This window comes from Mugil cephalus, chromosome 21 (assembly GCF_022458985.1).
Source record: "Mugil cephalus isolate CIBA_MC_2020 chromosome 21, CIBA_Mcephalus_1.1, whole genome shotgun sequence".
NCBI classification, from domain to species: Eukaryota; Metazoa; Chordata; class Actinopteri; order Mugiliformes; family Mugilidae; genus Mugil; species Mugil cephalus.
Genome location: NC_061790.1, coordinates 3757540 through 3785321, shown reverse-complemented (window position 1 = coordinate 3785321; position 27782 = coordinate 3757540). Strand labels below are relative to the sequence as shown.

The window sequence follows — 27782 nt, the reverse complement described above, 5'->3', positions numbered from 1 at the left end:
GCTTTTCACCGTCTGTTTGTTAACTTTGAAAGTTGTCCTTACAGGAGAATCGGTGGGAAATCTAAATCTCCTCGACCTCTCCGACCCTGCCATCTGTTTAACTGTTTGTGCCCTGTCCTCTATAGCCTACCTGTCAGCCTGCAGAGGATTAGAGGTGGTGAGCTTTAACTCGGGAGCCAATGGGAGTCGTCTGAATTTCCAGCCGCCCACTCTGATTGGATGAAACCCGTCTGTGTGTCCCTGTAGTGGAGTGGGAAGTTGTCTTCTGTTAACCTGCTGCTGAGAGGACGAGAGAGGAGGGATGCAACAGTTGGCTACAAGTAAGTGCATATAATAATGATATATTTGTTCTTCACCTTATATGTGAGCAGCAGTGAGGTCATTTGAGTTAAAATGCAATTGATAAAGTAAAATTAAAAGCAAAATAACTTCAGTTAAATACTGACGTCTAATACTGAGTCTGTGTAGTTTATAAGAAGTACTGTTTCACAATAAAATGTAAAAACAGACAATTAATTCACTTTTATGTTACATTTGCAAACCTATACTATTAGTTGTTTTCTGGATTCACAATTTGGTTCATGATAGGTTGGAAAAAATGCCCCAAAATTAAATATTCAGACTGACTATGTGTCAATTTTAAAAGCAGCTTAACTCTTTGGTGGTATTAAAGTGAATATACTTGGGGTTTTGAACCTAAAAGACATAATAATTCACTTGCACTTCCATTCATTTATTAAATTTAGCTATACCATTCTGTAGTCTAGACTACTATATGTCATTGTCGATCAACCAATTAAATGTTAAGATAGACAAAGGAAAGAAAAAAAGTAAAATATTCAGTTGCTAATTATGATCAACGTGTGGTGGTTGATATCCCATCATGCATTGCGCCTCTAGCGTCGCCGCCGTTAATGGCTGTTCGTCAGACACATTTCAAGTTTCCTCGCGACGGAAATATACCATATTTAAACATAATTTTATTTTTTTATTTCATGAACTTCACACACATTTCTTTAAAAAAAATCGTCACGCTTTAGTAATGTGTAAATTACAATGGGATAAACACATTGACTGAGTCGCGGCAGTCTGAAACGTAATGATGCGACAGTAGTGACGTCATAAACTGCGCGACAGACCATGATACCTGTAGCCATGCATGTAGTGTCCAAAAGCTGTTGGGATTGAGCTCAAAATATAGTGCTTTATGTTTATTTATTGCATTATTTCTGAAGTTTAAACATCTTTTTGAATTGATCAAATGTAACTATTATTGTGATAGTTTATTCGAAATCTGAATCTAAGGATTTGTTTGAATCCTCAAATAAACTGTTTGTGTATTCAGTGCATAAATGTCATCAAACAGAGGTGAAATAAATGTCTTTTTTCTTTTTCAAGGCGGGTCTCGTGTGGTTGGTCGGTGCTGATTGAGATTTTTATCCAGAAAGCCATCGTCAGGTAGCGCCATGGAGAGCTTTCACACAACCTTACGCCTCTATAGCTACATCAGTGAACGGTCCTGTGAGAGTCAATCCCTCTCCTTCTCCAGGGGCCCATCTTCCCCCTCTAAAGCCTCTCTCAGATACCAGCAAAGTCTAACCTCTGTGCTCTTTGAGGAGGAGGAGGAGGAGGAGGAGAAGAAGAAGGAGGAGGAGGAGGAGGGTCTTGTAGACAAAAACGGCCTCATTGACTTAAAAGAAATCCTCAAAGCTCTGGACGACTCGCCCGGGATCCGCTTGCTGACGGAGCTGTTGCCCTCGTGTTCGGAGTGTCAGGCTTTCATGAGCATGGGGAACCAGCCGGGCGCCAAACTGAAGCCGAACAGAGATGCGGAGAGTCGGGACGCTTCGCCCAAATCCCTCCAGATCCCTCGGAAGAAGAGGAGGAGAAGGGAAGAGGCGTCGGTTCACACCGAAGACCTTCCGCATAACCTCAGGAAGAAGACGCCTCTGAAGGCAGGGAGACTGAAGAAGACCCGCATGAGGAGCTCTCCTGCTTTTGGAGAATGTGATTTTGAGGAGGAGAGGCCGACTTCCTGCGCTATTCCAGCCAGAAGAAAGAAAGTTATTGGGAAAGAAAAGGAGGAAAGCGCATCAACACAAGACTTAAAGCCAACAGTGAAGTCGCCCGACGCTTTGTCCGCAAGTTTTTCTAGGCGATACAGCAAAAAAGTTCCTCCCTCAGACTCAGATACTGACCTTTCTGAATACGACAACGAGATGTACTCCGCATTTATCTCTCGCGCTGAAGTCGAGGCAGAAAATTTAGACAAAAGGTCCTGTCAGCGGGGGGTTGAGGAGACGGGGAAGAGAGCCGCGGCGCAGAGAGTAAAGGGCAAGATTGAGGAGGTGGAAGGGATCATACGGCGGGTGAGCGTCACCAGCTCAAACTGGATCAGAGATGATGGCGAAGACGGAGCTCGGTTCGACTCGGAGGAAGGTCCCGGAGAGGCGGACTCCGGCGGAGCTTTGGAGAAACTGAAAAGAGGCCGAGCTGAAATCAAGAATCGTCCCTGGTTAGAGGACCAGGACAAGGATGAAGATAAACTAGTGCTGGTGGAGGAGCTCCGAGCTCTGAGCGAAGCTCTGAGTCAGAGTCTGCAGCAGGTCCTGAAGATGGAGGGCAGCCAAGAGGGGAGCGAAGCCCTCAGAGAGGTGAGGAATCTACCGTCACCCCCTCACCCCTTCGCCTCCGCTCCGCCGGCGGGAGACACGTCGAGAACGTCCAGCAGCGTGGACGGATCGTCCCCGATCCTGTTTCCTCTCTTCACGTCCGGTCTCTCAGAGAGTCGCAGAGCGTGGACCGACTCCGTAGAAGACACATCGGGAGGAAGAGAAGATGATGAGGAAGGTGAACAGGAGCAGTTTGGGAGGTTGAACCCGCGACCTGAGGAAGATTATCTGCTCTCATCAGGTAAAGATGTTAGAAAACAATGCTGCTTTAAAGAGGTCAATTTAAAGTTATGTATTAGAAATATACTGTGATGAACTGTGACAGGCTCCGTTTAGCCCATAAAAAGAGGATGGAGGATAAAGGATGGAGGTCCTCCTCAGATGTTCAGATGGAGGAACCTAGGGAGGGGGTATAACTTCATTTGTAAGACAAAGAGGGGATTATGACTATGATCCACACTGATCAGCCACAACATTATGACTACTGACAGGAAAATAAAATAACAGTAAATAACATTGACCATCTTGTGACAATTCAATGTTCTTCTGGGAAACTTGGACCAGGCATTCATTCATGTGGATGTTACTTAGATATGTAGCACCCACCTACACCAGACCAGGCACCCCCACCCCATAGCAACGACACAGCATAGAATGCAGCCTGACACAGACACACAGAAAACAAAATGCTTTAGCAACAACTAAATAAAAAACACGAAGAACAGCACAAGGTGTTGACCTGGCCTCCAAATTCACTAGATCCCAAACTGACCAAGTATCCACAGAGGCCCCTCCCCTCAAAGACCCCCCCAATATTAACAGACCCGTGACCGTTCTCCTGAGAAACACCGAAGCCCTAAACTTGAATTTTATTAAATCAAATGTAATGAACTATACATACTTCGAAGCTATTTTCGAGTCATGTGTGTGAGAAATGGTGAATCTCAAGGGATAAATATTTCACATTCCATTAACTCCGGAGTTAAAGATGATCCTCCGGCTTCTCTCGTTCGCGCTTCGTGATCATTCTGCACACGGCGGATTAAAGAGAACAAAACACCTTGAGAAAGTTCCCCGGCAGTGTTGGAGTTTGAACAGAGCGTCTGTGCGAGCGTGACGCTGACTTTTCGCTGGCTGGTCGGTGAAGTGAACATCAGAGGACGAGCAGATGCTGTTAGTCCTGTTGGACTGTCAGGTTTACACATCGATTAAAGAACGCTCTGACTTTGGACGCCTGGTCTCACTCAAACACACACTCCGTCGTCCTGAAGGATGTGTGCCAGTCTGTGAATAATGAGCCCTCGCTGGTTCCACATACCACCACATCTGCATTCACCGAGGCGCGGCGCGATAGTGAGCGCCTGATCCGAGGAGCCTCTCTCACAGCTGCACATACGAGTTTGGGATTTTTAGTTGCAGGGATTAAATGCTTCATCACACATCAGTTAATGTAGATGTCTAGATGTTTTTTTTATTGCTCAGGGTGCAGAGAGACTGCGCTGAAATTCCCGCTCACATCCTCATGGTGACACCAAAGCTCAACACACATTATTTACTACAGGAGAAGGAGCAGAGCTACTAAAGTAATTTAACATTTAAGGATGAGTCTCAGCCTCCTTGTCTGCTTCATGGGATATTGATAGCATCTGGAGGTTCATATTTATTTCAAGCGGTTCCAGGCAGAAACTTTTTTCCAGGTCAGACAAAAGTGCTGAAATACATTTTATATTCATTAATTTTTTATTATTATTTTTTAAATTTTAATTTATTATTATTTTTAACCATGTTACACCTATTGTTCTCAAACACACTTTGTGATTTTTATTATTTTATTTTATTTTTGCTTTCACTGATTTTAATATATTTATTTATTTTTTTAGTTATCTTACATCTATTTTGCTTTTTACTAGTCGTTCTTTAATACGTTTTGCTTATTTTATTTTATTTTTGCTTTCATTAATTTCATTTCATTTTTTTTTTTTTAACTATTTAACATCTATTTTGTTTTTTACTCAAGTGTGCAACTGAGCTACTACACTTTCCACCAGGTGTTTGTGGCCTCATTCTTCTCTGCATCTGCACAGTCCAGCCTGAAATGATTGAGCCATGTTTCCTTCCAGTGCTTGAACAAATTCAGCCTGATCTTATCTTTGTCTTTATTAAAGTTATTATGAGCCTTGAGTTTAATTTAGAGGCTTTTTGTTTTTTTGTTTTTGTCAGACGAGGCTCTCCAGAGGCAGGAGGAGACGTGGCAGCGGGAGGTGGAGGAGTCTCTCTCCCTCTGTCAGTCGCTCTTTCACCCGTCCCGACCGAAACACGTCGACTTCCTGCGCATCACGGCGCCCGACGATGACATCCTCGACTCACCCGCAGCCTCCCCTCTCCCCCGAGAGCCGAGGGTGAGTGGAGCTGCTCCATTACTCAGATAATCTGAAAGTCTGCAGGTGACAGCTTTGGCTGGAATTTGTTGTTCTTTTTTAATTTCTCTTTTTTTGACAGTTGAGGTAAAATGTGCTGCTGCTGCTGGTGAACGAGTACAGGGACATGAATGTGATGGAGGTTATATCTACGTGTCTATGTAGCTTTAAATGATGGAAATTTCTACACCAAAGACTAGAGCGACAGAGGAGTGAACACTTCACAAATTCTTTTATTCCTTAACAGCTCAGCATCTTTTTGTCACCATTAAGCTATTATGACCAATTCATTTCCCTCGCGGGTCCTTAAAGTCTAAGTTTAAGTAACGTCATCCGACAGCCAAGGAGTTGATTTTGTTTTCGACAAAGTGCCTCTGATCTGTTGTGTTAGTGTCCAATTGCATGAATTTTAATCAGTGAAAACAAACATAATGAAATCCAAATGCCTCATATTGTGATAAGAACACCAGGCTGAGTATAATGCATGCTAAAGAGCAGTAAACTGCGACCTTTTTCTTCTCTTGTGTTTGCTTAACATTTAGTTTGTAACATTTAGCGGATTACAGACACGTCCAGCACATGAACAGAAGTCATTTTTCAAAGGTGTATAATTTTTATGTGACATAAACAACAGAACAATGTTAGAACTTCATTGTGCGCGCGTCCAAAGTTAAGATAACATTCTGCTTGTGTTGCTTTCCGTCCTCTCCTCCACTGCTCTTCACGCTGATGTAATCAGCTGATGTGAACAGAGCTGCGTCAACATGAGGTTAGCCTACATTTTTACATGTCTTTGGTGCCGTTGCTTAATTGTCCCATGAGTCCTTTAAGGTTCAAATACCGGCCTTGTGCACCGCTACAGCGTCACAAGGACCCCTGTGTTCCTTCTGGTTGCGTAACCGAGAGGATTTAATGCAGCTGTAAGTACATAAGCACAAACGCTGATGTGAATATAAAGCAACATTTTACAAACGCGCTGTAAAGTAGTTACTTACAGTAAATTACTGGCAACAATTATCCAGCGGATTAGTGTAAATATGTTTTACAGCTTCCATCGCTGGAATGTGCCACATGTCGAAGCGTCCTCCTTTACTTCCTTATTCCCTCTTTTACTTCCTAACTTCTTTCTTTACTTAGAAAACAAATGTTTGAACCTGTGTATTATTTGAATGGCTAAATTTTTGAAAACAAAATGATAATAACCATGTATATTTATAGTAGGTTGGGGGTCTCTACTTAGACTCTCAGTCAGTTTGGGGGTCCTTGGTCTGAAAAACGTTGAAGACCCCTGAACTAGGTAATTGCCTAGGGCCCGATCTGGAAGGGGTCCCCCAGAGACGGCTGATATTGGTCCACATCAATGACAATGACTGAACCCCTACAGACACTAAGGGGGCCCCCTTCTAGCAGCCGCTTGCTAGTGGCTAGAAGGGGGCTAACAAGGGGGCTAACATCAAGGGCTCCCCTCAGACACTACATTGCAACGACGACACGCTGGGAGTCTCCCTAACGGGGCCCCCAGAGTGTCCTGCAACAACCCTGCAGTCGGGGGAATCTTCACACTGACCCCTGTCCACTGGAAGACAGGAGGCCTGGTTGAATATCGCTGAAGAACATTCCTTGGCGGTTTTAATGTTATGGCTGATCGGCTGATCTCCACGTAGCCCCGACGTGTTTGCTCAGACCTTGTTTCGTGCTCTCTCTCTGATTCCAAACCTAGTCCACGGGGATTATCCGGATACATTCCTGTTGCATAAACACGGACCTCACACAGAGGCCGCACTGTCTCTGAACGACAGGAAGAAAACTCTTTAATTATTAGTGCTCATGAGCTTCTGCGGCGCAGCCTGTTAAGGCCTCGACGAGGGCACGGCACCTGTCGGAGGAACGCACACAGCAGAGTGACAGCACACAGTAGAAACCTTATCGCCTGGCTGATGTGGTCTGTCGCCAAGCTGCTGGCTGTGATAGCGTGAAGGCAAACAAGGGTGTAGCTTAGTGAGAACTGACATGAAGCAGTGAAAGAGGAAGTTTTTATTATTATTAGTATTATTATAATTGAGGAACAAAAATGGGAACATTTCTCAGATACTTTAAGACATTATAACTCATGGAAGTGTAACTTTAAGCCTTCATTAAATCATAATTATGAGATAAATCTTTCTACTAAACTTTATTGTGAAATCTACTCATTCATTTGTGTATTTTTTATTTTTTTTCCTCAAAAACTGTGTTTGTAGAGCAGGTTTTTTACTCAAAAGTAATTTCACAGTACATTAAAGTGAAAATGAACCCAATAACATTGTAATTGCTGCTTTTATTTTCCTAGTAATCCTCCAAATCTTCTCCTGCTCACTGATCCTGTGTATTAGATTCATGCTGATTAACAAGGCGGGCGTAGGTGGAGTTAGGCGGCAGCTAAGACGGCCAGATTAGCCAGGTGTCCCTTCAGTTCCCCGAGTGTGGCCGAGCGGCCCTTTCGTTTCGTGTGCAGCGGTGGATTTGCAGGCCAAACGTTTACCGAGCGATTCCCCTGCCAGTCCTATTTACCCTCCTTGAGCTCTGGGTGTGGCTCTCCTCCCATCTGTTCTGGGTGGCTTCCTTCGCCTCGCGGCTCACGGATGTCAGGGTGTTGTCAGAGCCGGCGGCTGGAGGCGCCATCTGCGTCCAATTACCCCCTGACAATCAGCAGGACGACGATAAACTCGCCACAGCGGGTTACAGAGGAGCCAGAGAGGAGAAAATAATAATAAAGAGAAAGAAGTACAAGCGTGAACTTGGATCTGGTTTTAACTGCGGCCGAGCTGAGTCGCTCCAGCCAAGAAAGTCATGGAGCCGGGGCTTGGAAACCTTCACTTTTCCATGACTTTGCGGATTTCTCGTCTGAGTCACTAACAGCTGCTTCCAGTTTTAGGAAAAGCGGCTCTCTCTGGTAAGACATAAAGGAGAAGCTGAAGTTGGAAGGAGCAGTCGGTTTATTATCAACGAGCTGGAGCAGAAACAGGTCGGATTTTCTGACGCGATAAGACTCGACTGACTCAGACTTTTCTTGCATTTGTTTGCCGATGATGATCTGGTGTTGCATGCCTTAAACCCCAGTCACTGGCTGTGTTTGAGAGCAAAAAATGGAGCAGCCAAAAGCCATCCTGAAGTTTTTCAGGACCATCTCAGAGGAGCGAAACGAGGACGCGAAGCAGGAAGAGCTAAATGTTGATCTCAGGAAAAATGTGGAAATGAGCTTTAAAGAGTCCTTGTCGTTTGTTATATGGCCTCGCGAAGGTGAAAAGACTGAGTCTCGCTCAGCGGGACATTTAAGTTTGAGAGAGGACGAGGAGAAGGAGGAGGTGGAGGAGAGGAATCATTTTAACCTAACAGAGCTGCAAAGCGTGGCTGCAAACACTGAAAATGTCTCAGAGGAACTGACCTCTGCAACAAATCAAGACCAGAATAAGATTGCGGATGAGCGTAAAGTTAACGGCTGCAGTACGGAGGGTCGCACATCTCAGGACGAAGCTCTGCAGACAGAACGTCAACACGTTTCAGTCGAGTGCACGAATGGCGACTGTGACTGCGTCGCACCAATCGTTGTGAAGCAGGATGATGCTAAGGAGAGCAACCGAGATGTAGAAAACATCAACCAAGACGCTCACGTCCAGGAAGACTTTGTCCCTGAGCACCAGACTGAAGAGACGTTGGAGGAAAATGAAGAAAGAAAGGCGACTGTGGAGAAAGATGACGACGAGTGGAAAGGAGATGAATTTCCAGACTCTCCCATTAGACCCAACCATCTTCTAATCCCACATGATGATATTACCCCAACCTCCCAATCCCCCCCGTCTGTGGTCACCTTAACCAGAGCCACCTTCTCTCCGGTCTCCCCCACCGACAAGCTCCCGGCCCTCTTCAGCGGCCTCAGGGTCCTGAGGAAGGGGGTCGTCGGCCCCGAGCACGACACCGTGGCCCAGATCAGGACCACTGTCGCAGACAAGCAGGGCGACGCCAAGATCCAGGGGAACTTCCTGGACCAGATCTCCCTGTTTCTGAGTCGGGACAAGAGGGGAGAGGAGAAAGAGGCGAAGAAAGAGTCGGAGGCTGAGGGGGACCTGGATGAAAGCAAGGCGCGTGGAAATGAAGAGAGCCAAGAGGGCGACAGGAAGGAGCTCGAACCGGAGGAAGACGGCTCGGAGTCGTCCGAGGCCGCCAGGTCCCCCGTGTCCAGCGCGGAGGCGGCCTTCGACGCCTTCAAGGCCTTTTTCACCCCGAAGCCTCTGAAGAAGGACCCATCCGAGAAGATCGACCTGGACGCGGTCAGGAAGAAGATGAGGGGCGATAAAGACGTGTTCAGGTCGCTTTTTGAGAGAAGCTCCAGTAAGACGCCAGAGAGGAAAGACTCATCCGATGGAAAAGTACGGGGAGCACCGAACCTAAGATTAAACCATTTTAGTTCTCTCTCTACGAGATCAGTTCACTGTTAACGAAGGAATCTTTTACCAAAACAAACATGTACAGTCATTATTAAAAGTTAAAATTCTCTGTTGTCGATCTGTTCTCTCGCAGCCAGAGGCCTGGACTCCAGGAGAAGCAGAGGAACGAACCCCCGGTCGTCTACAAGCCGTGTGGCCGCCTCTTAAGGAGGAAAAGGTCGGGCTGAAGTACACAGAAGCAGGTACTGAATAATTAATATGAACCCTGAACTATAGAGGTCATATATTTCCACACTTATTTTTCTTCCTTGAGTGCATTACCCACAATGCAACTTAACTCCCGACTAGTCCTGTTCCTGACTTTGATATATAACATTGTTGAATTCCCCTTTAAAATCCATTATGTTTGAAAGTATCTGTGCTGTATTAATTGGAGTTGCTTCAAACTTGGCTGCTACATAAAACGGATCATAAATATGAGAAAACAGTTCACATTTTGTATGTATTTACATTATTTCACAAAGTATATTTATAAAATCTGCCTTTACGCCAAATTATGAAGGTAAAGGTTGTTCAAACAGAACTGCAGCATTAAAATATCAAAAATAAAAGGTATCCTTCAAAAAATATTACATTAAATGACATATAAGTAACTTTCCCATAAGGAATAATTAAGAACCCACACAGAAGCACTATAATTGTGTGAGAGGCTGTGTTTGCTCTGTGCCATCATGTGACCTGTGTAAAAATCGAGCTGAAGGTAAACACAGCTCCACCCTGCAGCCTCCACACACTCTGTGCCACTCCACCTGGTGAAGGACGTGAAGGATTTCACTAGGCTGCACACCGGTGTTCACATCCCACACTTTAACTACACTGAAAACTAAATACTTTTTTTTAGATTCATTCGTTTACGGGTTTAAAAAGAAAAAGAACGTTAGTGCCACCTGCTGGTCCTACTGAGAATTACATAAAAAAAGAAGCTCGTACATTTGGCAGATACTGACTTAAACCTGCTGAGATGCTGCGTCCTCGTATGGGGACAAGAAGTTTTAGGTTTTATTGCAGCTTATTCTGCTTCATTAAACGCTTTAGTGCCATCTAGTGGTAGGAAAGGCTAAAACTTATTTATTCATACTTATGTTTCTAGTTTGTTACAACACGAAATTTTAACAAATTCTATCAATAGCAACGAGCTACAACATTTGTAACATTGATTAGCATATCAGGACAATAATTTACACCACAATATACATCCCCCCAAACCCCACACTGACCCCTTTATCCCATATAAAAAAAAAAAATTAAAAAAAAATGAAAAATTAATAAATAAATAAAAACATATAGCTAATGTTTGGTGCAAAATATCATTCAGTAGCTTGCATCATCCTTTACCAGATGAATGCTTAAATAGTTGTGCCTATATGATGCCAGTCAGCTGTGGCGCTAATGTCGGTACATTTAAGGATTTTGCTGCCCCCGTGTGGTGGACGTTCGTCCTCTCACCTTAACGTCCTCCCAACAGCCTCCAGCAGCAGTGTAAACATAAGTTAGCACGCCGGGGTTGTAACGTAATGAACATCTGCTGTCTGTTGTATCGGCTGATGCTGATGTTGTCCTCCTGTCGTCTCCTCTCAGAACATCAGGCTGCTCTGCTGCAGCTGAAGAGAGAATGCAAAGAGGAGCTGGAGAAGTTACAGGTCAGTGTGAACGATGCGAGGCGCAGCTGAAGCAATGAATTATTTTTTAACTACAGTGGTGCATGGACACTGTACCCACTCTGCTATTTTATATCTACAACAGCAGTGAAGTTGCAGAAATAAGCCTTCTTTTTCTCAATTATACTGCGTATAACTCTTCAAATTTTCTTCTGATTTCTAGAGGATGAATTATTCTCACTTCGGAGAAGCTTTGAGCTGAATGTCTCAGAAATATCCATTAAAGTGTTTTTTCCAAATATTCACGTTCTCCTCAAGTTGGTGATCGATACTTAAATATCGATACTTCCGATACTATGTTTTTATGCTCTAAAATCGATTCTCAAATCAAATTATCGATACTTTTGATACTTCAGTCATGTAGGAACATAGTGGAAAGTAACTAAACTATTGACATATGAGAACAGTGTCAGAATTAAGATGCAAGTTTTCATTTTATAGTAGTTCTTAACAGTTAAACAATAGTTTTTAATGGTCTTATTATTTTAGTGTTTGAAACAGCATTTTAACATATTTTTATGTTTAGTTTGTCTGTTGTTGCATTAGCTCAGTTATATAGTAAATGAGGCTGCTACCTTAATATACTTCAGAGATTTAAATAAATTAATAAATAACTCTGATATCTTGTATTCTTTATGAAGCTATAATTTGAATTATACTGCTTTTTTTTTAGGTTTTCCAGACACATTAAAGTGTATTTACACAAAGTATCGGTATCGGATCAGCACCAGCCTTGAATTTTTCTCAGTATTGGATCGGAAAAGGAAAACAGTGGTATCGAACATGACTAAGATGAAGTGTAATAAGATTAATTACTTACTTATTCTTCATTGGCGCCTGTTTTCAAATAGCTGCAGCACTGGTGGTGTTTTTAACTTACAGGGAGGAAAAAGAGGCTGAAATGCTGTAATAATATATCAGAGACTCAACCTGGGGGTAAACTTTATCTTTTCAGGAGGACTACGGGCGGGAGATCTCCAGACTGAGGGTGGAGAGCGAGGACAACGTGGCCCGTCTGGAGCACGCCGTGGCCGAGCTTCAGGCCACGCTCTGCCAGGTCGGGACCCAGCATCGAGGGGAGCTCAGAGACGCCGCCGTGTCCACGGCCGACGACTTTCTGCACAAATCGTTCCGCACCGTCTGCATCCAGACGGACCGAGAGACTTTCATCAAACCTGTGGAGGACGGAGAAGGCGAGGGGAGGACCTGCCCGAGCCCTCAGCAGCAGAAGGTGGCGCCCAAAAAGCTGGACCTGGCTTCCATCAGCCTCAGCTTTTCAGGTCAGAGGGAAGTTTCAACGACGTCGTCTCCAACTCTTCCTCCTCTGTCTGAACAACAACCTGCACCTTCTCCAGCCACACCAGACGCCATTTCTCCTCCTCCTCCTCCTCCTCCACCGCCACCTCCTCCTCCTCCTCCTGTTACAGACTTCCAGCAGACTTCCAATGGACTCCCTCCACCGCCTCTACCACCACCTCCGCCTCCTCCGTCCACGCCAGGCTCAGGACTGCCTCCACCTCCTCCTCCTCCTCCTCCTCCTCCTCCTCCTCCATCCACGCCAGGCTCAGGACTGCCTCCACCTCCTCCTCCGCCTGCTCCAGTTGGAGGTTTCATAATTGAGAAACCTCCCAGGAAACCGGTGGTGGAGCCCTCCCGACCCATGAAGCCTCTTTACTGGACCAGGATCCAGGTCCAGGACAACAAGTGGGTAAACCACCAAGAACGACCCCGTCAATAGTATAGGAAAGATTTAGTTTAAGGGCCATCACTGTTAATCTTTGGATCAAAATGATTTGTTTAAAAGGCCTGAAATGTGGATTAACACACATATAAAACATATTAATTAATACAATAAAGACTGAAAGGTCTGAACTTGAATTGCCATTGGATTTAATGCTCTAAAAGAGTCTAAAGTGGCATAAATATGTTTTAAATATTTGTATTTATAAATATTTATATGTACATATTTTAGCTAATTATATGAATATAAAAAATATAAAATACAATAAATAAATAAAATAACATACATAAATATAAAATATATAATATTTTAATAGATAAATATCTAAAATATTACCAATAAATTGTAAAGAAAATAAATTAAATTGTTTAATTTGCAAAAATAACCAGAAAGTATAGTATAGTATAGTAAAAATGGGTGGGTTTTTTTACGCGTTTCTTACAGCAAATGCAACAAACTGATTGTTATATTTCTCTGGCCTTCAGCAACAAGACTCTGTGGAACGTCTTAGAGGAGCCGAACCTCGTGAACACCAAAGAATTTGAGGACCTCTTCGCCAAAGTCATCACCCACACAAAGAGGAAGCCGCTGTCAGAGACGTACGAGAAGAAAGCCAAAGCCAGGAAGGTAAGAAATTCACTTCAGTGTAACTTTAAAAAACTATATTCAGCTTCTGGAGCGGACGATTATAACTCAGCGCAGTGAATGTATAAAGATAAAGCTTCATTTATGCCTCAGTTCAGTTCAGACATTTGTCCACTAGAGGGGGCTGATGCCATTTACTGATTCAGACTTGAAGCAGATTAAACATTCAATATTAAAGCGTTCACTAAACTACATTAAAAATGACTCCATGTTTCAGCTTATAGCACAGAGTATCACTGTGTCTACTGACCCATCGATTAAAATTTACGTCACTTTTTAAACACAGAAATTATTCAGAGGAACATACAGAAGACAGAAGAAAGAAGAAAAAATAAATAAATAAATAAATGAAAGAAAGGGATGCATTAGGGTGAACCGTAACATGACCTTTTGTTTGCTTTTGCTCCGTTCCTCACAATAGTCTCCTCCACTAATGGCTGGCTAATGGTTTCCAGTGGTAACGCTGTCATGGTAACCGTGTGTGTTTTAGCTCATTAAGCTGCTGGATGGGAAGCGCTCTCAGGCTGTGGGCATCCTCATATCGAGCCTCCACCTGGAGATGAAAGACATTCAGCAAGGTGAGAGCCTCTCGTTGGTTTCGGACGCGTCGCTATGGGAACCGACGAGGGTCAGGGTTTACACAACATCTATGTAGCAGTTCAAAATGTGGAATAAATGAATAAAAAATACTGTTTTGGTGAACGATACGCAAAGAAAAATTACTTTTGGAGTTGTGATTCAGTTGCATGTTTCATTTTAAGCGATATTTGCAGGTAAACAGGATTTTTGTGACTCTGGCTGGGAATCAATCATATGACTACAGCTAATCACAATTTATCATAATTACATATTTTTAGAGGCTCTAATGTCAGAGCTTCACTACATATAAAACATTTATCTTGCAAAAGTGTCATAATTTATCACGAAAACAGGCATTTCAACACAACAGAAACATGTGTCGCTACAACAGAATGACGTTCAATAGTAATTCTCTCTTGTCATTTGAAGCCATAACATTCGTTTAGTTCAGGCATGTTATATTAGCATAGTCGTTTTCACTAGTGTACCTAATGGACTGGCAGCTGGAGTGTATTTGTGAACTCATCCTCCTCTAATGATTCACTAAGATCACTTGGACTTTATTTAGTCCGGTTCAGGAAGCACTCAGTAATGATTCATTCATTAGGAGGCCTCCTCCCTTCAGCTGCTGGACACTAATTAGTCAAGTGTCTCCTTTAAAGACTGATCCCATTCTGAGGAGCTTTGCTTATGCTATTTTAAGGTTAAAATAAAGTGTATAAAATAAGTAAAATTAGCTTTGTCATGTCACCAATATTTTCCTGTTAATATTTTATACTATTACCAAGACCATATAATAAGAAACACAAAGACACACAAAATGATAATGATAAAAACAAATGATAACATACTTAAGTCGCCATGAGTTCTTTAGTCCATCCAGTACTTTTGTGCTGTATTTTGAGTTTCACGTCCACCACAATTCACTGAGGCTGTTTGTTTTTATTTTATATGTAGCGTATTTTTTGCTAAAAGTGAAGCAGGAAGTAGAAACAAAAATTAACCCAACTGGCAAAAAAAAAAAAAAAAAGACACGGCGCCGACTAGTGTTTGGGCGGAGTTGTTACAGACAGAGCCAGACTCGATGTAAATGTAACCTACCATGATTCATGAGCAAATATCCTGCATAATTCCTAGACTTTAATAGGAAACTGTTGTAATAAATAAATAAATAAATAAATAACCGATGAAGTGATTACCAGATCACGGACTTCCAGTTCTTCTTTGATAGGTGCACATTTTCGCGTATTTGTGGGAGGCGTGGTTAGGGCGCTCCTATTCCACCTGGCAACGACATATACTATTTTCTGATTGGTGGCTGGTATTTTCTGATTTTCTGATTGGTCGCTGATTGAAGTAGAGCCTTCCTGCCTACGCCTCATCTCTGCATACATTGCTAATCTGTTTTAAAGTCTATGTCCAGGGAGTTTTATCACTTTTCCGCGTGAGAAATGTCGTGAGAGCGTGTGAACTTATTGAAATGCGAGACTTGAGATTCTTGCTTGTATTGTAATTCACTTTTAGGATGCCTTTTACCAGCTGAGCAGGGAATTAGCTTCATTAGCTGAAGCTATTTACTGCCACTGTACACATTAGATTAATAGGGACCATCCACGTCACAATAAACTAATACAGGACTTTAAATGAGCCTCAACTCATCAACCTTGAGGACAAAACGTTTTCTCACATATATCCCACTGACGTGTGCCGTAATGTTTGGTGTAATTCATTTAACCAGTGATAACCAATGATTATGATTACTGTGATATTTTTGACTGATCTGTTTATTACTTTTACTACTTACGTTTACTACTTGACCTCAGTCAATTCACCATCATGTCTGTTTCACCTCTTCTTTCCATCCTTCCAGCCGTGCTGACGGTGGATCACTCTGTGGTGGACCTGGAGACCATTGAAGCTCTGTTTGAAAATGTACGTATCAACATCACAGTTGAGTCAAGTACAAGCGCTTATCACGCAAGTACAAATGTATGAATCTCTCATCAGAGAGCTCAGCCAGAGGAGCTGGAGAGGATCAAGAAACACTACGAAACGTCTGAGGAGGAGGACGTTAAACTGCTGGACAAACCTGAGCAGTCAGTATCTCCACTACCTTTAAACCGCCGTTAAAGCGATGGATGATATCACTGCGTTTCTGTTTCTCCAGGTTCCTGTACGAGCTCTCCCAGATCCCAGACTTCGCCGGCCGGGCTCGCTGCATCATCTTCCAGGCAGCCTTCGTGGACGGGATCGCCTCCATTCAACGCAAGCTCAGCAATGTCTCGTCCGTCTGTAAGGTGAGGTGAAACACAGACTTAGACTCATGTACTGCCGCGATCAGCTCTGACGTGTGTTTGGTGTTTTAAGGCTCTGCTGGAGAGCGACGGCGTCAGGGAGGTCATGGCGCTGGTGTTGGCTCTGGGGAACCACATGAACGGAGGCAACAGGACCAGAGGACAGGCCGACGGCTTCGGACTGGAAATCCTCCCCAAACTCAAGGACGTTAAGAGCAGGGTAAAGCCTCATACAGCGTCTTTAGTTACTCAGTAGTCATCTGTTCCTAGGTGGAAGGTAGAGTAAAAACTAAAAACTACAATAATAAAGAAGAGCAGGATGCAGAATCATCAGATAGGATTGAAATTTACTGTGGACAAAGGTTTCAGAACTTTACATAGTTGTTAAAATAATTAGATTTGATATGTATTGTGCATCCTTTCCCATCCATTACAGCGGTGATACATGGACGCGAGGGCAAAAGTTGCAGGCCTGAGCAAACTTTCCACAAAATAGTTAGAATTTTTATGTGAATTTTGGTTTGAAAGAAGCAACATAAAACGAATCGAGTCGAATGACAGAGTCGCAAAAATAAGGGTTAATGTCTTTAAAAGGAAACAAAAAGGCAATAGGTGAGCTTCTTTCTGCAGCTGGTCGTCTTTTTATGTAGGCTGAATTAAGGAGGAGAATATTAAATGTAAATTAAACTACCTCCACCACCCGCTGGGCTATGCTGTGCCCTGTAGCCTTAGAGGCGAGACACTGGGCAGAAATGCTCATTAAATGACAATAAAGTTTATTGCCACATCCCGTACTACTTCCATAAACTTCCATACTTCCATAAAAATTAAATAAACTAGCATTTTTTAAATTAAATCAAATACATTATGAAAATATATCAAGCTCCTTTTTCCCTCTTTTTAAAGCGTCTGCCTCATTTTTTTTTATCTCAGGATAATCGTATCAACCTGGTGGACTACGTGGTGTCGTACTACCTGCACAATGTGGACAAGGTACTGAAAAATAACAGTTGTTCTCTTTGTTCGTTCATATCTCAGTTGGTTCATATCTCTGATTCTGATTTTCACGGCTGCACTGATAAAGATCTCGAGGAACAAAGTTTTTAAGTTAACAGGATGAGTTTCCAATCAGCCGCAACATTATGACCACTGACAGGAAAAAGTGAATAACTTTGAGCATCTTGTAGCGATTCAGTGTTCTGTTGTGAAACTTTTGGACCATTAGACATGTAGCACCCACCTACACCAGACCAGGGACCCCCACCCCATAGTAATGACACTCCTTGATGGCAGCAGCCTGACACCGATCACTGATGGCACAAGGGAGACCTACGCAATATTAGGAAGGTGGTCATAATGTTATGCCTGATTAGTGTATATAGTCCATGTAAAGAGTTTCAAATTGCTGAGAAGCATCCCATTCAGCATTTTTTTGTTGTTGTTTTTTTTGTTTTTTTTGCATATCACCAGAACGCCGGCACAGACAAGAGCATGTTCCCTCTTCCTGAACCTCAGGACGTCTTCCTGGCGTCGCAGGTCAAGTTCGACGACCTCAACAGAGACCTGAGGCAGCTCGGACGAGACCTGACAAGTATGTGACGCCACCGCCCCATCTCCCGTTCACTGTGAACATAAGATCTAGACGAGTTAAAAAAAATAAAACTCCCCTCTTCTCGGGTAATAATATTAGATGCCCCGAGAAGACAGACGTCGGTGCGACTGGTAACGTTCTCGACTTGTGGTCATTTTGTTGTATTTAAAAAATCCGAGTCAGCCCGTGTAACTCTATCGCTGTGATTTCTGCGTCGTCTCTCCAGAGGTTCCCACAGACCAAACTTCAGTCTCCCTCTCCTCCTCCTCCTCCTCCTCCTCCTCCTCCTCCAAAAAAGAACTCACCACCCTGGTTTCCCATCTCTGGCCCCAGCCATTGAGTAACTGTTTATACTTAGTGCCAAACTCCTGCTCCAGAACAAAAGATTTCCTCTCGTCTCTCTTATCCCTCGTTCTTTTTCACATCCCTAAGTGTGCCCATATGACGCCACTCAGCATGCCAGTCAGTTTAAAAGTCACTCCGAGGACAATGCTTATGCAGGACTATGAGTGAACGCATTGTTGTGTCCCTCTGCGGTTTAGCATGCATTCTCGGTGCATGTGTGTCTATGTGCGTGTACTCGGAGACTAGAAGGAGTCGTGCTGCTGATACTGGCCTGGCGCCTTTCAGATCCAGCTCCTAATCCTCGTGCCCATCAGATCTCCCCGTCGCTGTGCCTTTGTGCCCCTGTCGCCAGCGCAGGGAGACCGTAGCGCCCCACTTATGTAATCTCCAGACCTCCGGTATCTGCAGCATCTGCGGCAGAGACGCAGCGATCCCTGAACCTGCTCGGCTGTATCACCTGGGCTCCGGTGTGGCCCCCAGATGTGTGCCGCAGATAGCTTTCTTTACCTCTCAACACAGCTTTGTCTTATCGCGGCGTCTACCCAAACCACCGTGCAATCTGGATCGCCCGTCGCAGGTTCCTTTTGTTCTGCCCGTTTGAACTGCCCTCATGCCTGGTTTGAAGCCCGGCTTTTGTTGTTCTTCACTCTCCCTGTGTTTTCTGTTTGCTTGGAATGAAATGTTTCTGTTCATTGTGGTTTAGTTTCTCTGAAGCCTTCCACGCTGAGGCTACCTTACATTAAATTAGCCTGTTCACTGAAATGATGCAAGCGAACTACAATAGAGAGCATTTTTCTCACTCACCTGCACAGGTATGTAGCCAGCCAGATTTGGATTTATTGGTCACGTCTGGAGATATCCGGCTTACGTACAGCGCTTAGCTACGACGTGGCTAATTCATAGCTAAAAACTGCAGTTCCTCAAATGGCCACTTGAGGCTGCCTCCGAAAATAAGTCAGTCCCCATCGACCTCCTTAAAATGTTAGCATAAATCAACATGTTTACAGCCTAGTACAAAAAAAATGATTGGTGTATGTGTGACTGTACACGGAGTGATTTTTTCTATTTAACTCACCTGTTTAAATTATATTTAGGCTTGATATTATGAATGATTAAACGTATGGCCAAGAGGATGTATTTATGTAGTTATTCAAGCTCCGCCTCTTTGTCCATTTCTTAATTAGCTGAGAGTTGGGAGGACACACGTAATGCCAAGTAGTGATGTTTAATAGTACAGATTTCCTTTCCAATCCACAACTGAGTAAAATTCAGACTGGTATCGGCAAAAACTTGCATCTTAATTCTGACACAGTGCTCTCCTCATCATAAGTGCCTCATGTTCTGTGTTGTAGTTTAACCTGAGGTGCTTTACAATAGTTAATTACCTCAAATGAGTGAAGCATCGAAATGATCAATATTTTGATTTGAGAATCGATAAAGACCTGGTATTGGAATATATATTTCAGTATCGATCTGTACATTAATGCCAAGATGGCGACACCTTGGAGGCACCACACTGAGCTTCACAACCTCTCTTCAGGAATCCCATGTTTTAGTACAGTCTAGTGTATTTAACGATGCTAACGTTGAGGCCCTGCAACAATTGAGACTAATCAAGGTTCTCAACTCCTCTGTTGGATGGATTCAAAAATGAATCATCTTTAACTCTGATGATTCCCTGACTTCTTTTTGCCAATACCTGCAAAACTAGCAACGTTAGTTGTCCTTAGTTCTAGTTAGCTAACATTAGCAACGTGCTAAACATTTATAAAACGTTTTACCTGCTGACTTCAGCATGTTAGCATGGTCTTTGCAGGCATAGTAGCATGCTAAAGTTAGCTGTAAAGTACTTCTGTGCTTAAGAAAATCTCAAAGAGCAATGTTAATGAAACTTTTTGTTATTTTTACACTTGTTAAACATGGTTTCTTTATGTTTTTTAATGGAAGTCACAGCTTCTGAAGATGTTTTTGTCCCGCTTTCTCCTTAGCACTCTAGTCTCTAGTTTATTATTCCTTCAGTGTCGTCAGTGCATTGATTTACATTACAGTACATTAGCAAAATGCTAGACACTACATTTTACCTGCTCACCTCAGCATGTTAGCATGGTCTGTGCAGGCATAGTAGCATGCTAAAGTTAGCTTATAGTGCTTTACTGTGCTTAAAGAACGTCTCAAGGAGTAAGTGAAACATTTTGTTATTTTTACTTTTGCTTTTCACAGCTTGTGAAGCTTCTCATTTTCTCCTTAGCTCTCCAGCTTTTATTTAGTTCCCCTGTTAGATTTATGTCAGTGTGGAATCTAACTTAAGTAATGATGTGATTTATGGCCAATCCATGCATCTAATCATAAAAACTATCCAAGAACACCTTCACCCATCCTTATGGAACTAAACTGGTGCTTCCGTTGTGTATTTGCTCTTCATCCGCCGGCTGTGTTTATGCAAAGGTCCGTAACCCTCTTCAGCCTGAGGTGAGCAAACTCCCGTCAGACACAAAAGAAAGAAAGGCTCCCCACACAATGCCGAGGGAGAGATGCCCGTCTCCACAGTTTACACAAACCCGAATGAAAACAGTATTCTTTTGTAATCTTATCTGGGAGATGTTGATCGAGCATCGGGGCAGAGGGAGTGAGGGGAGGGGGGGCAGCCTCTATTATGACTGGCTCCGCAGACTGGCTCCTCTGATCCACTGATTGGACGCAGGGCAACGTGGAGCCGCAGACTGGCAGAGGCAGAGGGGGAGAGGGGGAGATGTGGGGGGTTAGCAAGTCGCCATCTCTGGGTGAATCTCAATAAGTGATACGTGAGGAGGAAGCTGAGCAGATAAACTCCCGCTGGGGCACAGGTGGAGCTAATTCAACCCAGTAGGCCTCTGCAGGCTTTGGAAAATCTTTAAATGCATAAAGCTCAATATCATGTGAAAAATAAAAACGTTATGTGTCACTGTGAGATGTGGTGAAGATGGAAATATGGGGAAAGTGGCAAAACAAGAAGGTTTGTGCCAAAAAATTTTTTTTTTTTTACGGTGAACAGATGTCCCTGATTTCTGGGGACATCCCCAGTTTTGGATGATCTGTCCCCCGGCTAAAGCTGTCTCAGAAAATGTCCCCGATTTTAGCTTCTTATGAATGAGAAAAAAAGTGTTGCACACCGACTACAGTTATTACGGTATTTTTACGATAATTATTTATTTATTTTCATCTGAAGGCTGTAAATTTCCGCATCAGCAGGCAGTGATAACATGGGGCCATGCAAACCTGGTTTACTACTAATAATATTTACTCATCATCACAGTAAAATAGTCCGTCCTTAGTCAGTCTACTGCATTAATTCCTCTCTCATCCAGTAGAAAATGTTGTGAACACACGATTATGCATAGAAAAAAAAAGTAATATACTGTCAGAATTTTGAAAAATACCATGATATACATTTTTTTTTATCATACCGCCCAGTCCTAGTTTTGAATATTTCTTTCTTGGCTGCCACAGACAGTAACACTAGTTATATATAGTAGATGCTGCAAAAGGTTTTCTTGTTATTTTTGCTGTGATCAAGTTTAGTAAAAATGTAACCGTGTTCATTTATCAAACTTTCTGCTGCTGATCTGGCTCCATGTCCTGTTAATAGATTTGATACTTTAATTAAAAAATAAAAAATAAAGTTACGGCTAACAAAAATGGGGATAATTATATGTCAATTATTTATTATTTTATTTTAATAGGTTTTTGTAATAACTGCCTTGAATTTCAGTCTTTTTAATCCTGCTGACAGTCTATATGAGATTAAACGGTCACTGATGAGAAATAAGAACAAATTTTTAATGTTAAACATGCACTGTGACATGATTTGCATGTTGAATCGCCTCGTTGTGATTTGAGTTTGCTGTTGTAAGATGGCCCGGCTCTGTTTGAAAGGACGGGAAGTTTCTTCTGAGCAGAGAAAGAAACTGTCCCATTTTCAAACTATAATGTTCTTCCCATTTCACAAAAAAATTCACAAAGTAATCCATCGCCAGCACGTTCACGGTCCAACTTCAGCTCAGATGTGTCCCTGTCTTTGATTTTCCCGCCTTGTTTGATTTCTTCCAGGATGCGAGAAAGACGTTCAGCAAGTTTGCTCTGACTCGCCTGAAGAGCACCTGCAGCCGTTCAAGGACAGGATGGAGGCTTTCGTTGTCAGCGGTGGGTCATCGAAATCACATAGAGCTGAAAAAACAGACTTAAATGTGTCTTATGATAAAAAAAAACAAAAAAAAACAGGTTTGGCTTTGTGTTGAGAGTCATACGTCAAACTTGGACCTTTTTTTTTTCAAGATTTTTCATATAATTATTTTTTCAAGTAAAGAGCCTTAAGACAATACTGAAGATATTTACTCAGATTTTTTATTTTAGATATATAAAAAGAAAACCTTCTACTCTAAATTATTCCAAATATTCTAAACACAGATATGACTGATATTTGTGTTTCTTATTTTTGGTCATTTTTATCTCTTCTTTATCATTTTGAATGACATTTTTTTAGCCTGTTTTGTCTTTGCAGACGCTCGTTTAGTGTCTCTTTGCAGTAGTTTAATGTGCTTGAATCGCCTTCTGTTGATCTTTCATGGCTTTTGTAGTGGTTTTGTGGCTGTGGGGTCGTCCTTATGCGTCTTTTTGATGGCTTGCGTCACTCTGTGGATGTTTCGAGTCCCTTTTAATTTCATTTTGGAGATCTTGGTAGTTGTCCTGTGCGTCTTTTTAAGTCCTTGTTACCTTCTTGTGGTCCCTCTGCATGTCTTCGTTGTTTTATGTCTCTTTTAAGCATTTTCTGTTTGTCCTTTGGTCGTTTCATCTATCTCTCAGTAATTGTCCTCCTGTTCGTATTTTATCTCTTTTAAGTATTTTTTTTGTCTTGACTTAAATCTCTTAATAGTTATTTTCTGTCTGTTTTGGCAAAACTTTGATGCTCTTTTATCATATTTGGTCTTTTCACATGGATTTTTAGTAAATATATGTTTCTAAAAGGTATTTTTCCGTCTATTTTCAGTATTTTTTTTAAGTAAATTGTATGTTTTTTTTAGTCACTCAATCGGCCTTTTCCAGGTCGGAGAAGGACACGGTCACAGAAGCTTCAGAAAAACCTCCCATCCTCCTCTAGCAGCGAGACAGAAGTAGTCGTCATCCATTTACTGGCCTGGAAATGTCCCTTCTCCTGGATTGTCTTTGGTATCTGTGTGCGAGGGAGATAGGGTGGATTCAGCGTACAGGCTAGACACTCAGATAGGGATCAGACAGATTTGGCAGTGACTGAGAGACTCCTGCTTGAGACATACAGGCACTGTTTCACTGAGAAAATATTCATCCAGCTTAGCCCTTGTTAGTCCGTGTTGTGCAAGATTTTGACTCTGCGGTCTCGGCCTCACGGTGAAAATTGATGGTAAATGTTAAAATATGGTTATGATTTATGGGTTTTAGCAGGTTGCATCAGAATAACACAGTTTAGAAGTAGCACACCTGTTATTTAATCATAAAGGATGCGTCCATTGTTGAATAACAGATTGTATAAAGAGACCAAATGGTCATCTGGCTCCATTACACAAGGTCACCATCATGCAAGAGCCTCTCATTGTGACCTCACGAGCATCTATATCCAGAGACCATCCGCTGAGATTGTGACTGGTCAAAATATAATCGACAGCTGAACCATTTTCCTTCGTTCTGTTTCTTTGCAGCACGAAAAGACCACTCAGAAGCTTCCTATCAGCTGATGACTGCACAAGAAAGGTGAGACAGTTATTTACAGTACGGTCTCTTATGAATAAATTTATTAGGGCAGTTTTTTTGACTAATATCAGAGAGAGTCTTGGGTTGGGATAAGGAGAAGCAGGTGCTTTAGTCTCCTTGAATATCGTCTCTCCCTGTCAGTGCAGTCAGCTAATTAACTGGATTGATTCTCTTTTTGATTGTTTCTGCTCAGTTTGCGTCTCTTTGTGGCCTCTTTATGATATATAAATTTTTTAGTTAGTTGGTCGCTTGTGTCATTTCGTGGAAGCAGGAGTCATAAAATCAGCAAATACAATCAAATTTGTTCCTCTTGAGCCAAAAGTTGAAGGAGTTGAAACAGTCATTTAGAGAGTTTAGCTTTACGTACACTACCGATCAATGCGTCTTTCCTTTTTTTATTGAAATGGATGCAGTTTAATGTCTCATTTTACTCTGAAATGAAAGCAAAGACCAAATAACCAACTGGAATTGAAAATAAATAAATGATGGAATCAATATGCAACCCAAAATCTGTTCTAAACCCTGGACTCATCAGAGTAACGTGTGAACATTCTTTCTCTCTAAAACGGAAATCAAATATTTTTCCTCCCAATTTTGTTGCAGAACTTTCCAGAAAATGTGTGTCGCTTGTAGGGAGCTTTGCTTTCACTCTTTCTTACTTCAGTTCATCACAAACCAGCTCCATGGGGTTAAAGTCTAGAGACTGGGCCATTGAGACATGGTCCACTGCATGTTTTCAAGCTTTCCATCTTGTTTTTATCCTGAGGTAGTTCTTGTAGAGCCTGGACTAAAGCATGGGTCTTCAAAAGGACCCCTAGGGGTCCGTAGAGGTACTGCAAGAGGGGTCACGAAATATTCGGTTGATTAGACATTTTATATATATATATATATATATATTTCTGCCCAAAAATGTTTTTTAAACTCACATTAACATCAATCTAATGTATTTTAGTAAAGGATACTGATATATTTATAAATAGCACTATATAGGTAGGTAGGGGGTCCCTACTTAATCTCTCCATTAGTTTGGGGTCCTTGGCCTGAAAAACATTGACTAAAGTTTGTTGGTCATTATCTTGCTGTAGGATGAAGCACTGACCAACTATACCAGAGGATCCTGTGTGCTGTTCCAAAACTTTTGGCCGTTAGTTTATACTGTATATCTCAGTGTTTGTTGAACAGATGAGGCCAAATGTCAAATAAACTGTGATAGATTGTGTAATACGTGTCTTTAGTAAAACACTGATCGACTGAAACCAGCTGCTGTTTCCAGATTAAACGTGTCTTGCGCTTGATTTCAGTTTTCAGGACTTGGTTCTGTACTTTGGACTCAAGCCCAAGATGGGAGATAAGGAGGTGACGACGGTTCACTTCTTCATGCTCTGGTTCGAGTTTTGCGCCGACTTCAAGGCCAGGTGGAAGCGAGAGAACAAGAGCATCTCTAAAGAGAGGTAAATGTCTCCTACTCTGATCAGTTTCCTTGAGCCATTTATTAGAATTAGAACAAGTTAGACTTTCTGTTTGAGCCCGACTGAGCCACGAAGGGACAAACTCCTTCCCCTCATTGTTTTATTACAATTTAGACTTTTCTTTTTCAAACTAATTGACTTGCAACAGGTTAAAAGAGGCTCAGCAGTCAGTGAAGAGGATCACGGCCGAGAAGAAGGTGGAGACGAGGAAGATCAACCCCAACAGCCTGGTAAGACGGGATTCAGATGATTTACTGGAGGAAAAAATATTTGTCGAGTGAGGCCTGGAAAATACGCTGCAAGTGCACGGTCTCCGCAGAAAATATTACTAAACCAAACCATATCTGTCACGGCGCTTTGATTGAATAGTGGAAAGTTCTCTGCATCGTCTTCGTCTGTATTTATAGTCACAAATTTTGCTCCCAACAGAAAGAGCGACTGCGCCAGAAAGAAGCCGGCGTGTCTCCGAGTTAAAAGCAAATTCTGGATCGGCGAAGCCAAACAGTCGTCCTCAAGAAGCTGCGTCATCGTCACATTTACAGTCGGTTTCACTCAGCTGACAGCTTCATGTAATCTATTTATACATTTATACAGTTTAAACAGTAACCTAGCCCCAACTGTTTGTAGATAGAGGTCACATTTTGCATTGGTTCTGTAAACGTCTGTAATCTTTTTTCCAATAAATAAAATCACTGGGCAGATCAGAGAACTGTGATGAAGTAGCTTGAATGCTGTTTTTTATTTACACGACAATACACGATACAGAAACTGTACACGGTCGTATATTCAAGTGGCGTTTAGCAGTGCAGGTTGTAAAAAATACAAAATTATATCATCAGCGCCTTTCGGCTTCACGTCCCACACAGTGGAAACTATACAACACTTGACAGTCCCTCCTCATTAAACCTGCAACAAATGTGTCACTTTAAACTGTTACAAACCATCCTGTGCCTTTAGCTTAAACCCAGTCTCATTAACACTCTGACTTAACTAATCCTTTGACTTTGGCATCAATCATGTGCAAACAAAACCTCCGCATCTGACAGAGTGATGAGCAAATTTAGTGTTAAATTGTTGGACACTTTTCCTCTGTAATAATCCTGCAAGTTCCTCAGACAGTTTTTTTTGTTGTTGTTGTTTTGTTTTTTGGTGCCTCCTTTAATCTTTCCAAAGTCAGCAATATCCAACCAGTCAACAGTTTCGGTCTAATCCATATCAATGGTGGTGCAGCGGCACTGCTTTACGCGCTGGACCCGTTTCTTCCTGGTACTCGGCGTCTGTCCCGGGCAGTAGAGGGTGTACGTGACGGTGCTGAAGGTTTTGGGTTTGCAGGCGGAGCAGGACTTGAAGGCGCTCCCGTCCTGGTACATGTGCCTCGGGATGTAGAAGGAGTTGCACTGCCCGTAGCAGAAGCGATTGATGATGGTGCGGCTCAGGCAGCCCTCCTCGCTGATGGTCTGCTTCAGCGGCTGCGTCTTGCACCAGTCCAGCCGCAGGTAGCGACGCTCCGTGACGTGCAGCGCCTCCTGGCTGGACTCCAGCACCTCGTCGGTCGAGGCGGCGGGGCCGGTCCCGCGGGAGATGAGCGCGGTGATCGGGGGCTGGAGGCACCTCTCCGATTCGTTCGGGTTGTATTTGTTTGGATGCGGGAAAGCGCTTTGGAACGTCCCGGCCTCCATGCTCTGCAGCGGAGTGAGCAGCAGGGCCAGAACCGCTGCGAAGGTCAGAACTGAATGTCTCTGCATCGTTGAAGCTGAAAGGAAAACACCATGGCAGTCAGGCGTAAGGAGAGGATTTTACGCACAGCTTTTACGCGCGCATTACGCACAAAATAAATCTGCACAAATATACGATTATGTATGAGTTCAGAAAATTAAAAGTAATAAACTATAATTAAGTTTATTTACCTGTTGCTGTTTTAAACTCCCCACTAGAAAACTTTATCCACTCAGTCCCCAGCATGCGTCTCTTCTGGAGGTCCAAACTCGGCAGTTGTGGCTTTATGAATGACACGCCGAGGGGGGGTTTCCACATTGCCTCGAGTTTGTGCAGATTGAACACGCCCCCTCCCGCCCAAACCCTCATCCTAGCTTTATCTTTCTGAGAGACAAAAGAAAATTCCTCCTC

General features: G+C 42.7%; 2 protein-coding genes across 3 annotated transcripts; one reads left to right on the top strand and one right to left on the bottom strand.

The window, feature by feature from the left end:
* Nucleotides 1–287: 287 nt before the first annotated feature.
* fmn1 (formin 1) lies at nucleotides 288–26370 on the top strand. Of its 2 annotated transcripts, XM_047573171.1 has the most exons (19): nucleotides 288–320; nucleotides 1399–2913; nucleotides 4893–5071; nucleotides 9647–9755; nucleotides 11152–11213; nucleotides 12187–12935; nucleotides 13458–13599; nucleotides 14108–14195; nucleotides 16067–16128; nucleotides 16204–16292; nucleotides 16364–16493; nucleotides 16564–16710; nucleotides 17424–17483; nucleotides 17961–18081; nucleotides 22513–22605; nucleotides 24135–24186; nucleotides 25488–25637; nucleotides 25804–25885; nucleotides 26085–26370. In XM_047573171.1, the coding sequence occupies exons 2-19, from the start codon at nucleotides 1467–1469 to the stop codon at nucleotides 26127–26129; spliced, it is 3807 nt and encodes a 1268-aa protein (XP_047429127.1). In that variant the 5' UTR covers nucleotides 288–320; nucleotides 1399–1466; the 3' UTR covers nucleotides 26130–26370. The 2 variants fall into 2 exon arrangements, with proteins under 2 accessions (XP_047429127.1, XP_047429128.1); XM_047573172.1 differs by lacking the exons at nucleotides 288–320; nucleotides 1399–2913; nucleotides 4893–5071 and adding an exon at nucleotides 7575–9495.
* grem1a (gremlin 1a, DAN family BMP antagonist) lies at nucleotides 26366–27761 on the bottom strand. Its single transcript, XM_047573176.1, has 2 exons — nucleotides 27563–27761; nucleotides 26366–27408 (listed from the first exon to the last, which is right to left on the bottom strand). The coding sequence occupies exons 1-2, from the start codon at nucleotides 27738–27740 to the stop codon at nucleotides 26861–26863; spliced, it is 726 nt and encodes a 241-aa protein (XP_047429132.1). The 5' UTR covers nucleotides 27741–27761; the 3' UTR covers nucleotides 26366–26860.
* Nucleotides 27762–27782: the final 21 nt, after the last annotated feature.